This window comes from Scomber scombrus, chromosome 21, assembly GCF_963691925.1.
Source record: "Scomber scombrus chromosome 21, fScoSco1.1, whole genome shotgun sequence".
Lineage (NCBI taxonomy): Eukaryota > Metazoa > Chordata > Actinopteri > Scombriformes > Scombridae > Scomber > Scomber scombrus.
This window is the reverse complement of record NC_084990.1, coordinates 1,174,448-1,188,381: the sequence shown is the minus strand read 5'-3', so window position 1 is coordinate 1,188,381 and position 13,934 is coordinate 1,174,448. Positions and strand designations below refer to the sequence as shown.

Sequence of the window (13,934 nt, the reverse complement as noted above, 5' to 3'; positions counted from 1 at the left end):
CTATTAATGACGATATGCTAATAACAAAAAAACAACTAATGTTCTAATATTTTTTAGGGCCCCTTTCAGTCACAGGCCCTTAGTATCGTCCCTTGGTTACAGCTGCTACGATGGTGTGCAAAAGGATTAACACGACAGGATGCTGAATTAAAAGTAGAAGAGGCCTGTATAGCAGCAGCTGAAGCAGAGGTCAAGTCCTTGAAGCAGCTCCAGAACAGCTGCTCAGAGTATGTTGAACAGCAATCTCATGCTGCATAACTCCATCAAGTCTATGCGTGTCAGTTCCACAACCCTACCAGCAGGGAGTGCTCTCTCACAGCAGTCTCCTCCCTGTGTGACTGCTGCAGTACAACACACTGGGACATTTTCCAGGAGGTGGCGTGCAATGATGACATAATTGAATAAAAGCTTGGATTAACAGTGAGGGTCATGTGAACTACAAAACATGGTTAGGTGAATAGACTGTGAATATATATATACTGTGAATGGTTGTCAGCTCTGAAATAGATTGTTGGGTCTCTTTAAATTAAATTAAAGTACGGTTTCAACCTGATCTATGTGTAAAGTGCCTTGAGATGACTTTTGTTGTGATTTGGCGCTATATAAATAAAGATTGATTGATTGATTGATTGGTGAGCTGTCTGGGGTGTACCTTCTCACCCAAAGCATGCTGGGATTTTCTCCAGCCCACTGCACAGGTTAAGTTGTTAGGAACACTGATAAATAGATACTGATAGATCACTGAGCACACATACAACACAGAGGTGGAGAATAAAATCATTGTATTAGTCACATAGCCTTAAGACTTTTATGACATGCCTGAGTTTAAGAATCATACATTTTAATTCATCAAAATACAAAAATAGCATTTATACAACAAAGAAACTAAATATTGTGCAACATAGAATGTTTGCTGGCACCGTTTAATTTTCAGCTCTGCTCACGTAGTGACTAAAATATTAAAAACATAATCGTTATCTTCCCAAAATATTTCAACTGTCCTTGAGCAAAACTATATTTATCTCATCTACATTTTACAGTCATTCAAAACAAAACCAACATGACTCATAGAAATAGACGATACTTTTCAGAAAGTGATTGCTGTACATGTGAAATCTCTGAGTTTAACGCCTACGAATTTTCATATAAAAATATATTTTTAAAGAAAAAACCCTCAAGGGACAGCAGGGACTAACGTGTCTGCAAAGGTCAATTGATCACAGTGATCTGAAGTGTTTGGTAACTATTAGAGTTACTAGCCTACTTGTTCTGATGCTACTATTGCAATGTCTAAAAACAAGTATGATCAGTTACTTTAAAAAGTAAGGCACTTCAGACAGATAGGAATGATAGTGTCAGATCTGATACTTGGAGTTACTGTACAGTGCAGTAACTTTAAAGGAAATGTTCAACATTTTGGGAAATATGCATATTGCCCTTCTTTCCAAATGAGAAGAGAAGGATAAATCCTGGAGCAGGGGTAAGGGTTAGGGTTATAAAACAGCTGGCGTGGCGATAAAAGTAAACTGGGGTTCTACTGGGCATATTCCAGCAACTAATTATTAAATTGAATCTAATGGCCACAAACACAACTCAAGTGGCATAATAATGAATGTTTCTCTGTCTCTGCTGGATGTATTTCCCAAATTGTTGAACTAATCCTTTAAGATCTGCTGAATGAACAACAGTGTAGACACGAACTTTCAGACCAAATCAACATACAGTCATTTGTTAATTACCAGCATGTCTTCATTACTTTCATTCTCCTCTTTTATAAAGCATGATTGGATCACAGTGTGTGTTAGGTGTAAATCTATTTTTTTAAATTTCTAATACTGATGTAGGGGAGAACGGGGTTGGTTGTCACATTCATCAGATCTCAGTCTCTAGAGGGCGCTGTTAAAAAGTTTTGGCACTGAAAGTTTCAGAATTTAGGTGAGATGTTACATCAGAGGTCATTTCTGGAGTAAACTGCTTGACATCAAGGTGTGAGGACGTTTAGTATTTTTCATGTGAAAATGTAAATATCCAACTCTTCAGTGTTTCTCTTCTGGGCTTTAACACAATGAGTTTATAATAAATCAATTATTACCATTAAAAAGTATGAAGAGAGAGTGATAGTTAGGTAGGTTTTTTTCTTAGCTACACCAGAACATCTGGTTGGTAGCTTTGTTGGTAGCAAAAAATCCTAGTTTGGGATGCTTGTCACATTTTCTTTGGGGTTGGTTATCCCATGTTGGTATATATACATATATAGTGTGACATATCTAGTATTTTCTTTCTTTTAAGATAACAAAATGAGCAGGAACTTTATCAGGAAGACAAACAAGGGCCAGACTCCTCCAGATGTAAAGCTCAGGACAGTCAGAGAGGTGAAAATTAACAAAATTGTTATATAAGGACAAAAAAGGCACTTAGTGGAATGATTGTTCCTGTTTATGTTCTCTTGGTACAGGAGATGTGTTAGGTTGTTGTATTTCAATTAAACTAAACATTTTAAATGTTTTTTTATGACAGTATACTTTTTTTTTCCCCCCATTAAAATAACAGAGGGACAACCAACCTCATAGTGTGTAACAACCATCCCCATCGTGGGGTTGGTTGTCACAAGTGCACAAGACATATCTGACGGTTCATATCTTTTGAACAGAATAAGCTGAAGGGGAGTAAGACCTCTCTATTCCTACCTGACACTTTAGACTTTCATTACAAATTAAAAGGAAATTTATTCAGTTTATGGTTTATGAGGAATTCAAAGGAAAGTAAAAAGTGTGACTACCAACCCCGTTCTCCCCTACAAAAGATTGTCTTTATTCATGTTTGGGAGTTCCATGGAAAACTGGAGGTGGAGGAAGACATTCTTCTTGCTGCGACTTGAGTCAGGTTTTCCCAAAATGTGGTCTCTGCTCACTATAGTCTCTTCAAGGCCTGTGGGTAGTACTTAAGGAAGATCCTGCAGGCGATCTCAAACATGTCTCCCTGAGGCTTGGTAGGGTACTTTCGGCCGTTGTAAATGAATCCCTTTTCTATCTGGAAAACTGCCTGGTTGAAAGCGTCCTGGTTAAAAGGCTGTCCTCTGTCCAGACACTCCACCAGTGTTTGGACAAACAGGCCCCATCTCTGGGCGTAATAGTCCTCCATGAGGCCACCCCACTCTTTGCTGGCGTAGTCCAGGATCTCACCACTGGGACCCCATAGAGTGAGCTGGTTTCTGGCGTTCATGTCATAGAGCTGTGCCTCTTTTTCATCCAGGGCTAAGGATCGTGCTCGCTCCAGCCACGTCCCCAACAGGAAGTTGCGATCGCTACTCAGCAAACGATTAAGCTCCGGCAAGAGGTCGTAGACCAGCACCCCGCCTGCAGTTAGCAGCTCTGGTAACTTGTGGTTCTGGAAAGCATCTTTGATATCCAGGTAATACGATGTCGTCAGGACTTGTAAAACCTGCCGAGTCACATCCACAAGATCATACCGGAAGGTCTCCTTGTACATGAGAGATGGAGATGCCTCCATAATCAGTTTCCAGGCTTTGAACAAGTCAGCTGGGTCATACCAACGGTCAACATTCATATGTAATGAAGGTCGGCGCACCAATGGGCTATGGTTGTGATTTCGGTAATGTGGTACAGTGCAGTTGTAAACGCTGGCAAACAGGAGCCTCCATGCAGCGGTCAAGTTATCTTGTGTGCTGCCATAGCGACGTACTGCATACAGCGAAGCCCACTTGGACAAGTTGACCGGCTCCTTACGCCAAGCCAGCTCGCTCATCAACTCGTACATCACCGGATTCTGTTCAATGCCCTCAGGTGTCATGCCTATGCCGACCAGGGTGGAGTTTGGGAAATGTAAGGCTTTGAAGGGTCCTGAATTGATGCTTTCCACTGTGCCAAAGAAACCGCTGTTGCCCCCAAAGTTTTGCAGCATGCACCAGATGAAGGGCTGTCCATAGAAAGACTCGGTGTAGGAGAAAATTGGCTCGGTCTCTGCAAACAAGTCCAATACGATCATTCGACCCAGGGGCACTCCATGTAGTAGGGCCTGAATTTGGGCTGGCTTCCAGAACGCTGCATCACTGAAGAACAGCCAGCCTTGCATCAGCCAAATTGCCTGAGGGTCAACTGGGGAGAAAATTAGACTTGGATGAGAGACAGTAAGGGGACAGTTATCAAACATGGCTAAAAAATGAAAAAAAAAATGAGTAGGGAGATCAATGGAGGCTGTCTGTAGGAGAATTGAACAAGCAGGTCACCCATGGGTCATCAAACTAGGGCAATTATTGTATTTGTGACCTAAAATATCAGAATTCAAACAGTTTACAAGCACTGTCGGGTTTAAGACTTACAATTCTAACATCATTGGAGCCACATAGAACCTCTCACCTGCAGTCATTGAGGCAAACACAGAGCGGCTGACAGCAGACAGGTAGTCGGTGTCAGAGGAAGGTGGAGTCATCTCATTGAAAGTGTCAGTGTTGTAGATGTGGTCGGTCCCAAACTGTTTGACCACCTGGGACAGATAGAGGGATCCGATCTGGAGGAAAAGTGGGTCCCGGGGGTCCAACATGTAGGAGCATGAGAAGCTGCAGTTGAAATGAGCCCAAGGGCCCAATCTTGTTACATTTGCCTCTGGATACAACCTGAAATAAAAAACACATCAGTGAAGCAAAGTTTTTACCTGAAATATTTCCTTCTGACACACAGACGTACAGCCACTGGAACATATGGACCCTAGAACGAGGGTGCCAATTCGATTTTTCTTAGAAATCTTCTAAAAGCTGCAGTATGCCTGAAACACACTAGTAGTAAAGCGTTGTCTGACCATGTCTAAAGGAACACACAGAGCACACAGCTTCACACACTCAGCCAATCACTGCGTAATGTGTGCAGATATTCAAGTAATCAAGCACTTCATTTGAAGCATACTGACGCCTTTAGACTCCTTATGGGGTTACAACAGACACAAAGTTTTCCAAAATAAAACCTATAGAAAAAGTGTAAATGAAACTAAAAAGCAACCTGTAAACACTTGACAGCCATCTTCCAAGGGTTGAGAATATCATATTCAAAGATTTCTCTAAGAGACTAGTTCATTTGTCACATATCCATTATTTCTATATGTGCAGTGGAATGCAGGAATAGCATACTCTATAGGATGTGCTAAAAGTATAATGTGCAATAATAATAAGAATAAGTAATATAGAAATATATGTCATGTAGGTATTAAAATGTCTTAATTATAGTACAATCTAATAAATAATAATTCTATAAGACATAAAAGAAATTGTAATATATAAGATTCTGAAATGCTGAAACACTAAGTCACCTGAGAATTCCCTTGGGAATGTTCCCGGAAAAGGCCGGCAGCACGGGAATCATACCAAACGATCTCATTCGCTCCAAGATTTTAAACTGTAAAAGATAAGGAAGGTGGTGTAGATTCATTCACCAGCAGCTTGTCAACAATTGTGGGATAAAAAAAAAATGTCATCAGTGAATATTTTAAATACACAAATGATTTCATGCACAAAACTAGAGTCTGAAAAATGGCACTTAAGAAATGTAAATACTGTTGAAGCAACTAAACTAGGAATGATGTCATTCATACATATTTTGAGCCAATTCATTCTCAAATAATACTACTAAGGGGTACCAAAGTCAGAAATGTTATAACTGTACACAGTTGCTTTATTGTACATGACATATTTCAGTACTTGGAGGGTGAGCTGGTTCACATGCCAGGACTGTGGCAGAGGTCCACCAAACTGGAACATGTTTCCCATCCGGTTCCAGGCAAGAAAAGCCGGTCCAGAGAAGAACTCTTCTATCTCTGACTGGTTTAACCCAATAGCACGATACACCTAAAGAAACATAAATAAAGATTAGACGTTAATAAATAAAAGTTAACATATCAAGCTCTGTATCATGTATCTGCTTCTAGGAGTCTCTTCCTGCTCTTGTCTTAATGACTCCACATCCTCCATCTCTCAGCATCCGACTCTATATTCTGAGAATAATGCATTTGAAAAGAATTTAATCTCTTTAGCTGAGTTTACAAAAAAACCTATGTATATCTCATTTCTCATTTAAAATCTAGCAATATAGTGAAGAAGAAATATTTGTTACATCTGTTCCAGTAAACATTTAAATCCAGCTTTAACGGCGCTTATGTTGATACTGGTGATTGTTATTAACAGTGTTGATGTGATTTCAGGTATGTTTTGTAAAATATATATATATATATATATATATATGTAGTCCTCACTTTCAGCCCAACAGCTGTTCACTCTTACCTCTTGCCATAGGACCTCTTGGCCGGTGAAAGCCAACGGAAGATTGATTCCATTGAGTGCCATCCAGTCGATCTCTCTCTCCCATCTTGGCCAGTCCCACCACACAGAGGAGTAGCTAAAAGTGCAGACGTTCTGGTAGTAACGAAACCTGGACATAAACATACAAATATATTGCTTATTGTCAGGATGATACGTTTTAATCATTTACATAAACAAATTCAACCCATCAAACTAAAACAACGAAGCTATAAGACAACAAAGAGAAACTAAACGACATAAACAAAATGCAGCCTGCAATTCAAGCAGCTGTGAAAAGTCAAATATTATAATAATACACAGGAAACATACAACAGAACAAGCATTAGACACACATTTAATGAGATGGGTCATCAGTTGCTTTTAAAAAGCTTCTACACAGACTGCAGACTGCATGTCTCAAAGACCAGTGTTCCATAGTATGTAAGCCACTACTAGACTTTAACTATGACTCTACAATGCAGAGGAGGACGAGGAGAACAACCAGGTCAGGAATGTCTGCCTTCAAATCATTATTCTGTGATCCACAGTGTCAAAAGCTGTGCTGAGATCCAGCAACAACTATCTGTTTTCTATGACCCAAGTTCAACCTACATAATATCAGTATAACACTTTAAAAGCTGGTATAACTAGATTCTACTGGAAAAATAAAAAAAACCTGATTTGATCAGTGCTTGGACATATACCCATGGTGAATGGGAACATACAGATCAAGGTTCATTTTCTTCAGTAGAGGCTGAACAACTGCATGTCTGAAGTAAGCTGGGTCACATTGCAGGAAGCTGTTTATAATAGAGAGCAGGCATGGACCAATACACTCAAGCACATTTTTAAACACGGACGTGGGTAAAACATCAATAACACTGGAGTAAGGGTTCATACTGTCCACAGATCACTTGTAGGGAAATGGAAGAAAACTGTCCAAATCTAACAGCCAAAGTGCATAAGTTAAAATGGGATTAGAAGAGGGAAAATGTTTGCCCTGACATCTCTAATCATATCTAGAGAGAAGGAGAGAAAATGATTGTAATCCTTATTTAACATAACAGATATCACACACATCAGGAGGTGAAGGAGTGACAATGCTGTTAATAGTGTCAAACAGGATTTGGGGTTGTGTTTACTGGGGGAAATAAGGCTGGACACATAATAAACCCTCACATCTGAGGAACATGTTCATCTCTGTTAAAAGGACATGGATCTGAGTCACTCTGCCCTCTGACATTTATGCCATTTCAACCAGAGGGGTTTGGATTTTTACAAGGAGACACTTTATCCAAAACAGAGGAGCAATGTGTGTTAAAGGATTGTACAAGACAGTCCATGAGATGGAGGATGTGGAGTCATTAAGACAAGAGCAGGAAGAGACTCCTAGAAGCAGATACACGATACAGAGCTTGATATGTTAACTTTTATTTATTAACGTCTAATCTTTATTTATGTTTCTTTAGGTGTATCGCGCTATTGGGTTAAACCAGTCAGAGATAGAAGAGTTCTTCTCTGGACCGGCTTTTCTTGCCTGGAACCGGATGGGAAACATGTTCCAGTTTGGTGGACCTCTGCCACAGTCCTGGCATGTGAACCAGCTCACCCTCCAAGTACTGAAATGTGTCATGTACAATAAAGCAACTGTGTACAGTTATAACATTTCTCATGTACAAGACAGTCCATGAGAAAAACATTGCACCTGGGTCAAAAGCTGCAGAGAATCTTTCAGCTAAGCTTCAGGGGGAAGTTTGAATATGTGAGAGCACTTTAACTTTTACTGTGGACAAAGTCGAAGTTTAAAGACAGGTTGAACACAACACAATAATGCTCAGTGACAGGCAGCACAGAGCAGATGGAGTCAATAATTAAACTGTATGTAAAAAACAAAGTCCAGAGTGTGTCACCTGAAATGAACAGACTCAGTGACATAAAGCTACAAGAGACACACCATCATATATCATTAAGGTGTAAAAAGGTGTTCTGTTTTACATGCTGTCAGTTTTGCCCCTAATGTTTTATCACAATTGAGTCAGAGCAGAACATCTGCATTTCTGCTAATCTTTCATAAAACATGAAAGCTGTTAACAACACTTGCTTCTGTTTTAAAATGTGTTTCCTAGAATCCTCTGATTCTCCTGGATCAAAAATGATTCCATAACTTTGAACCATATTTAACATTTAGTGAGTCTGTTTTAGAGCTCGACCAATATATCGGTCAACCAATATTGGCCTATCACAGATATATCGGTATCTGTGTTTATGCTGCCTGATATGTGCCGATGCTTGTTTATTTTATGCATATTTGATCCTTTTTCTTAATTCATGTTTAATATATACACATATTAAATTCCAAGTGAAGTTCAATGTTATATCAAAATTACATTTATTCTTAAACTGTACAATATCATTGTGTTTGGTAGCCACATTTGAGGGACCACTGCAGTAAATGTGTGTTATATAATAGGTTCTGTATGTATAAGATTATCGGCCAATATATTGATGTTGGAATTTTTTACTCCCCAATATCAGTATCGGCATTGGCCCCAAAAATCCAGTATCAGTCGGGGTCTAGTCTGTTTCAAATGAATGTCACATATCTCCTCAACTCTATGAAGTGGAATACTGAACCACTGCAGTGCTCTTTCATCTATACTTTTTTTTTTTTTACAAGGCAGGTGTAAAGCAAAAGTCGACCTGTTAAACTTACATAAAGTAAAGTCTGAAAGTATGTGAAGAGTGACATGTTGTTGGTTCTGTACTTCAACTCTTTGAACAGATATGAAACAATAACTGACTTTCAGTTTTCATGAATTTCCTCAAACATTCTTAAAGCTGAAACCTCTTCAACCTCAGAGTCACTGTTGCATTTCAAATGTGGGAGGACTGAGACACTGACTGACACTATTTCCATTTGATTAAAGTCAGCATCACTTCTCAGTCTACTTATTCCTATTTCTTACTTACATATTTTATTATATGATTATGTGCTTATTGCTTGAGATTCGACCAAAAATACTAAAATACCAGATGTTTTGACCAATCAAAGCTGCTGTACTATCATATAACATACTGTTAGAATGCATAGACTGCACTGGTTTAAAAGACAGCAGTGTTTAAGTTGAGTTACCTGCAGCTGGTTAACAATCCAACCTCTAACTGACTACAACTTGCTCTTTAGCACTAAGACATAGTCATGGGAAATCCAAACTGTGCCATGCTGGCTTTTTCAATCTAACTACTGTGCACATGACATAACTAGGGTGAGCTGATGCGGGTCTAATGCACAACAGATAATTGAAAGGAAGGGTCCTTTAACGGGGCCTGGCTGCAGCACAAGTGTCCATAGTGATCACAGTAAACAATGAAAAATAATGTGTGACAACGCTCCATTTGTTATGCACCCATGGATTCAGCTGTGTTGCAGTAGGAGGGTGCTAGGGGTTACGTGCCCCCCAAATACTGCACTCATAGAGCTTAAACACATACTGTAGATATAGCATGGAAATCTCTGCTGTGAAGTTTGATATTGCTGATATGAAAATGCTTTGTGTCTCATTTGCTAAAACTCACATTTTTGTTGCTGATAAAATCCAGTAACTATCTCAGCTCCTCTGTGACTCTCATCACAGCTGATTGGTTGATTTAAACAGGAGTAACTAGCTTGTCTAGTGAGTGAAGTTCTGTGGCTGCCACAGAGAGGAGCTGGCACGCATCCGATGGCTGTCGGTGTGAAATGGATTTGGTGGGAAAACACGGTTTTCAAACAAGCCATTTTGCTGATGTCAGGGAATTCCACTACAAGGAGTTGTACATGGTGTACACATGAGCCACAAAGCTGGAGTGCTGCATATGATACAGTTACACCACACTTCCTCTGTCCTACCTAAAGAAGCATAATACTAACAATGTCTTTTTTTCTTTTTTAAGGAAAATAAGGAAGTAACAGACTTCCTTATTTTCATAGTTCATGTAACTGATAGCTTATTGCCCTCCCTCTCTTCTAAAAGGAAGTACACTCAGACTTTCAGACAAGAAATAAAAGGGAGAAATGCTTACATGTGTTATTTATGTGTAGCAGAGCCACAATGATCAGTGGATATCTACCAATGATACATGATCGATATGTTAATTTTTCAAAGTCAAAATAACAAGAACTTTATGGAAGTGTGGGGTTTATTGTATAACCATTAGAGCCATCAGTCTTCACTGCTACATCATAAAAAGAAATCCTCATAACTACTATCTTATTTAAACTATGAACTATTCATTTCACTAAAACACATGTCAATAGATACGGTTCATATTTGACCCAGAACAGCCTCAATGGACATAAATGTGTAGCAACTATACAAAAGTATAATATTTTTAAATATTTTCCTATTGTGCATTTTGGGCCACTTTAGGAAAAGTCATCACATTTCAGAGTAAAATGCATTTGGGGTGTTTTTACAGCTGTCACATTTCAAAACGGATAAAATATGACCCACACACTATGTAAGGGTTAACAGCATAGTTAACAGTGGATGTGTTTCTCAGTAAGCAGACTCTGACACTGACCTGTGCGGTGTGCTGATGCGCAGGACTCCGCTGAGCTTGGGCAGAGGACGGGGTAGATCCAGCTGATCACCAGACCAGGAAACATGACAGTTACAGAAGTATTTCAGATAGTTGTAAATCCCAGAAGCCACGGCCACCCCGCTGCTGCCTGTCGCCACTATTTTGTTGTTTTTGGTTGATCTGAGCTCACACACATCCAGACTGTCGTTAGAAAGGCTTCTGTTCACTGACACTATGAACTCTGTGGATCTGTTACCGATCAGACGCTTGAGCAGCTCGACCACTGCTCTCCCCTGAGCCTTACTGCTGGATCTGGCTTTAATATGATCCAGAGTGGGAAACATACAGGATGCACTTACAAAAAGACACAACACGATGACCACGACCACACTGCAGCTGCTTCTGTGTGGCATTTTGAAGCCAGGTTTTCCCACCGCAGCAAGCGTTTTAAAAACGACTTTATTTCTCCATTTGCAGAAAACCAGGAAGCGCTGCGTTACTGAGAGGCTGGTGGCCAATCAGAAAGAACGCTGCTTCCTCGATTATAACTGGCAGCCAATCAGAAGATGTAGTTTCTGTGAAAAGAAACAAGCTTCATGAGAAAGGACTATCATGTGATCAGTCTGTCATATAATTATCATTTGCAGCCAGGAGTGGCCTGATGGCAGGTACAAGCCTGATGTCTTATGGTCCAATAAAAAGATCACGTGCACATGATAGAACTGAGGTCAGCACACAGGCTCTGGTTTACTGGCTTGTTGTGTTCCAGAGACAAAGACAGCTGACTAAACACACCATGTTTGACCAACAGGCTCTGGTTTACTGTTGGTTTAGTAGTGTGCTTTACTCAAGGTTCTTCATAATGTGGACGACACATTGCACAACAGTCTGATATACACTGAAAAAATTAACTTTAAAAAATCATGGAAAGAATTTCCGTATTAAGCTTTCTTTCTGCATTAATGATTTGTGCTGGTCCAACTTAAGGTACTTAGGTCAAGTCAAATGCATGAATCAGGATTGGAACTTATTTAGTGGGGACTTTATTGAATAAGGTTGAAGCAACTCATTTTACAGGAGTAACAACACCAGTTAATTAAGTTTATCCAACAATAAGTTGATTCACACTAAGTTGATCCAACACCAGTAAATGAGGTTGGTCCAGTAGAATAGTTTATTGTTGAAATAAAGTCATTTGATGATGTGTGACAGCCCAGATTTGAACTGTTATATGTGTGGACACTAGATTGTTTCACTTTCTTTTATCATGAGTGAATCTATTAAATGTTTCAGGTAAATACTAAATGATTTAATCATGTTCATCATGGGAACATGAAATTATATTGTACAAAATACGTTACACTTTAGTGAATGTAACAGCCGGCCAATTTCCATTTTTTGAGTGTATAGAGCAAGTTAATAAGTGTTTTGCTCAGTAAGAACAACATTATTTAAGTGACACCGCATCAAGTAACACTTCTCACACAAAAGCTGATATTGGAAGATCTTTACAGAGATTGCAGACTAACACCTGCAGAGATAACGTTCATTCTCCATGATGGACTGTAATGAAGTACATTTACTCTAGTATTGCACTGAAGTACAATTTTGAGATACTTGTATTTTTTTCCCACTAGACTTTCGCCAACTAGCCAGTAGTTATGTTGCAGACTAAGGTTTTACATCAAGAGTATATGTTAGCTTATAAAAGCTAATGCATTGATTATAACAATAAATCAGTAGGCTATATTTATTCTGTGTATATCTATATCTATATCTAGATAGATAGACAGATAGACAGACAGACAGACAGACAGATAGACAGATAGATAGATAGATAGATAGATAGATAGATAGATAGATAGATAGATAGATGCCAATAAAGCTAATTTGAATTATATGTTAAAGTCCCCCTCCACTCAAAAATGTGCTCTTCTTGTCCTTGTTCCTTCAGTGTGATGTTGTTCTCCTCTCTGTGCTTCCTGATCAGTCCTTCTTCTCTTTGGTTATCCCCTTGGTCTGCCTTCTCCTGTCTAACTGTAAACCTATTTATTTGAACATTAATTTAGTACTGTCCTTCTCCATTGACCTGGACCTTGGCCTCAGTGTCTGCATTTGTCAAGTAAATGTAATGAAGTAGAAGTGTCATGTATTAGAACATACTTCATTATCCACCACTGACTTGTGTTTATGTTGCTGGGGACCCCTCGTACCCTGATACCAGCTGTAGAAACCACTGAGACACTGCTGTTACTAAAGAAGCCCTACAACTTCACCTGATTCTGCTTCTGGATGTTCCTGCCCAGGTTCCCTTTGAGGAGCATTGTAGTAGCCCAGTCTCAAGGAGGTACATGCATGGACATGTTTCTCTGTATCTGATAGGGTTAGAGAGGGGTGGAGATAGAGATGTTTTAGAGAGCGTAGAAAGTGATTTTGTATAGATGTCTTATATGGTCATCAAAAGTCAGTTAAAGGCATATGTAAGTTTTTATTGGACTTTGATTGTTGTGATCCTTCCTGTTGTTGTCTTCTATTGAACGGATGCAGATGCCAGATGCATGTGAGGGAATGCTGCCACCTGCTGGTGTAGCTTGTAACTGCACCTCACACTAGTAACCATTGCGTGCGCACAAAACGGGCCCTGAAAAAGTTAAGGCATACGTCATTTCCCACGCAAAAATTGTGATCTATAAAAACAAACTTTATGGGAGATTGTAGCCTGTAGCTTGTAGCCTGCGTAAACTTTGACTTAACATTTTGGAGACGGGAAATTGGTGATGCAGGTGGTGATGTGGAATTGAAGCCTGATTGTAGTAATTCTCTCACACATTTAATTTCACTTCATATAACATGATAATTATAGATCCATGTTATCATAAACATTCAACATTTTATCAGTGCTGTCTCACAGAGGGCAGAGGAGAGGGTCAGCTGTGGAGCACCACAGCAGCTGCTGAAATGCAAGGATGATGTCAGGATTCAGGAAAGTCTGCTGTACAACAACTGCTGTACACTAAACCAAAGTCATTTAGCCCACAAACTGTCAGGAAGCTGTCCACAAACTCGT

General features: G+C 39.5%; 1 protein-coding gene across 1 annotated transcript; it reads right to left on the bottom strand.

Annotated features, from left to right (window-relative positions):
• Positions 1–765: 765 nt before the first annotated feature.
• naglu (N-acetylglucosaminidase, alpha) lies at positions 766–11,466 on the bottom strand. The gene is made up of 6 exons (XM_062442168.1): positions 10,868–11,466; positions 6,287–6,434; positions 5,708–5,854; positions 5,320–5,405; positions 4,377–4,633; positions 766–4,115 (listed from the first exon to the last, which is right to left on the bottom strand). The coding sequence occupies exons 1-6, from the start codon at positions 11,278–11,280 to the stop codon at positions 2,911–2,913; spliced, it is 2,256 nt and encodes a 751-aa protein (XP_062298152.1). The 5' UTR covers positions 11,281–11,466; the 3' UTR covers positions 766–2,910.
• Between the last annotated feature and the right edge of the window lie 2,468 nt (positions 11,467–13,934).

Coding starts and splice junctions, on each gene's coding strand:
- naglu (XM_062442168.1), bottom strand. CDS start 11,280: ATGCCACACAGAAGCAGCTGCAGTGTGGTCGTGGTCATCGTGTTGTGT. Junction 5,406..5,707: donor TGAACCAGCTCACCCTCCAA/GTACTGAAATAT, acceptor TATCTTTTACAG/TTTAAAATCTTGGAGCGAAT. Junction 4,634..5,319: donor ATTCCCAAGGGAATTCTCAG/GTGACTTAGTGT, acceptor TTTTTATTTCAG/GTTGTATCCAGAGGCAAATG.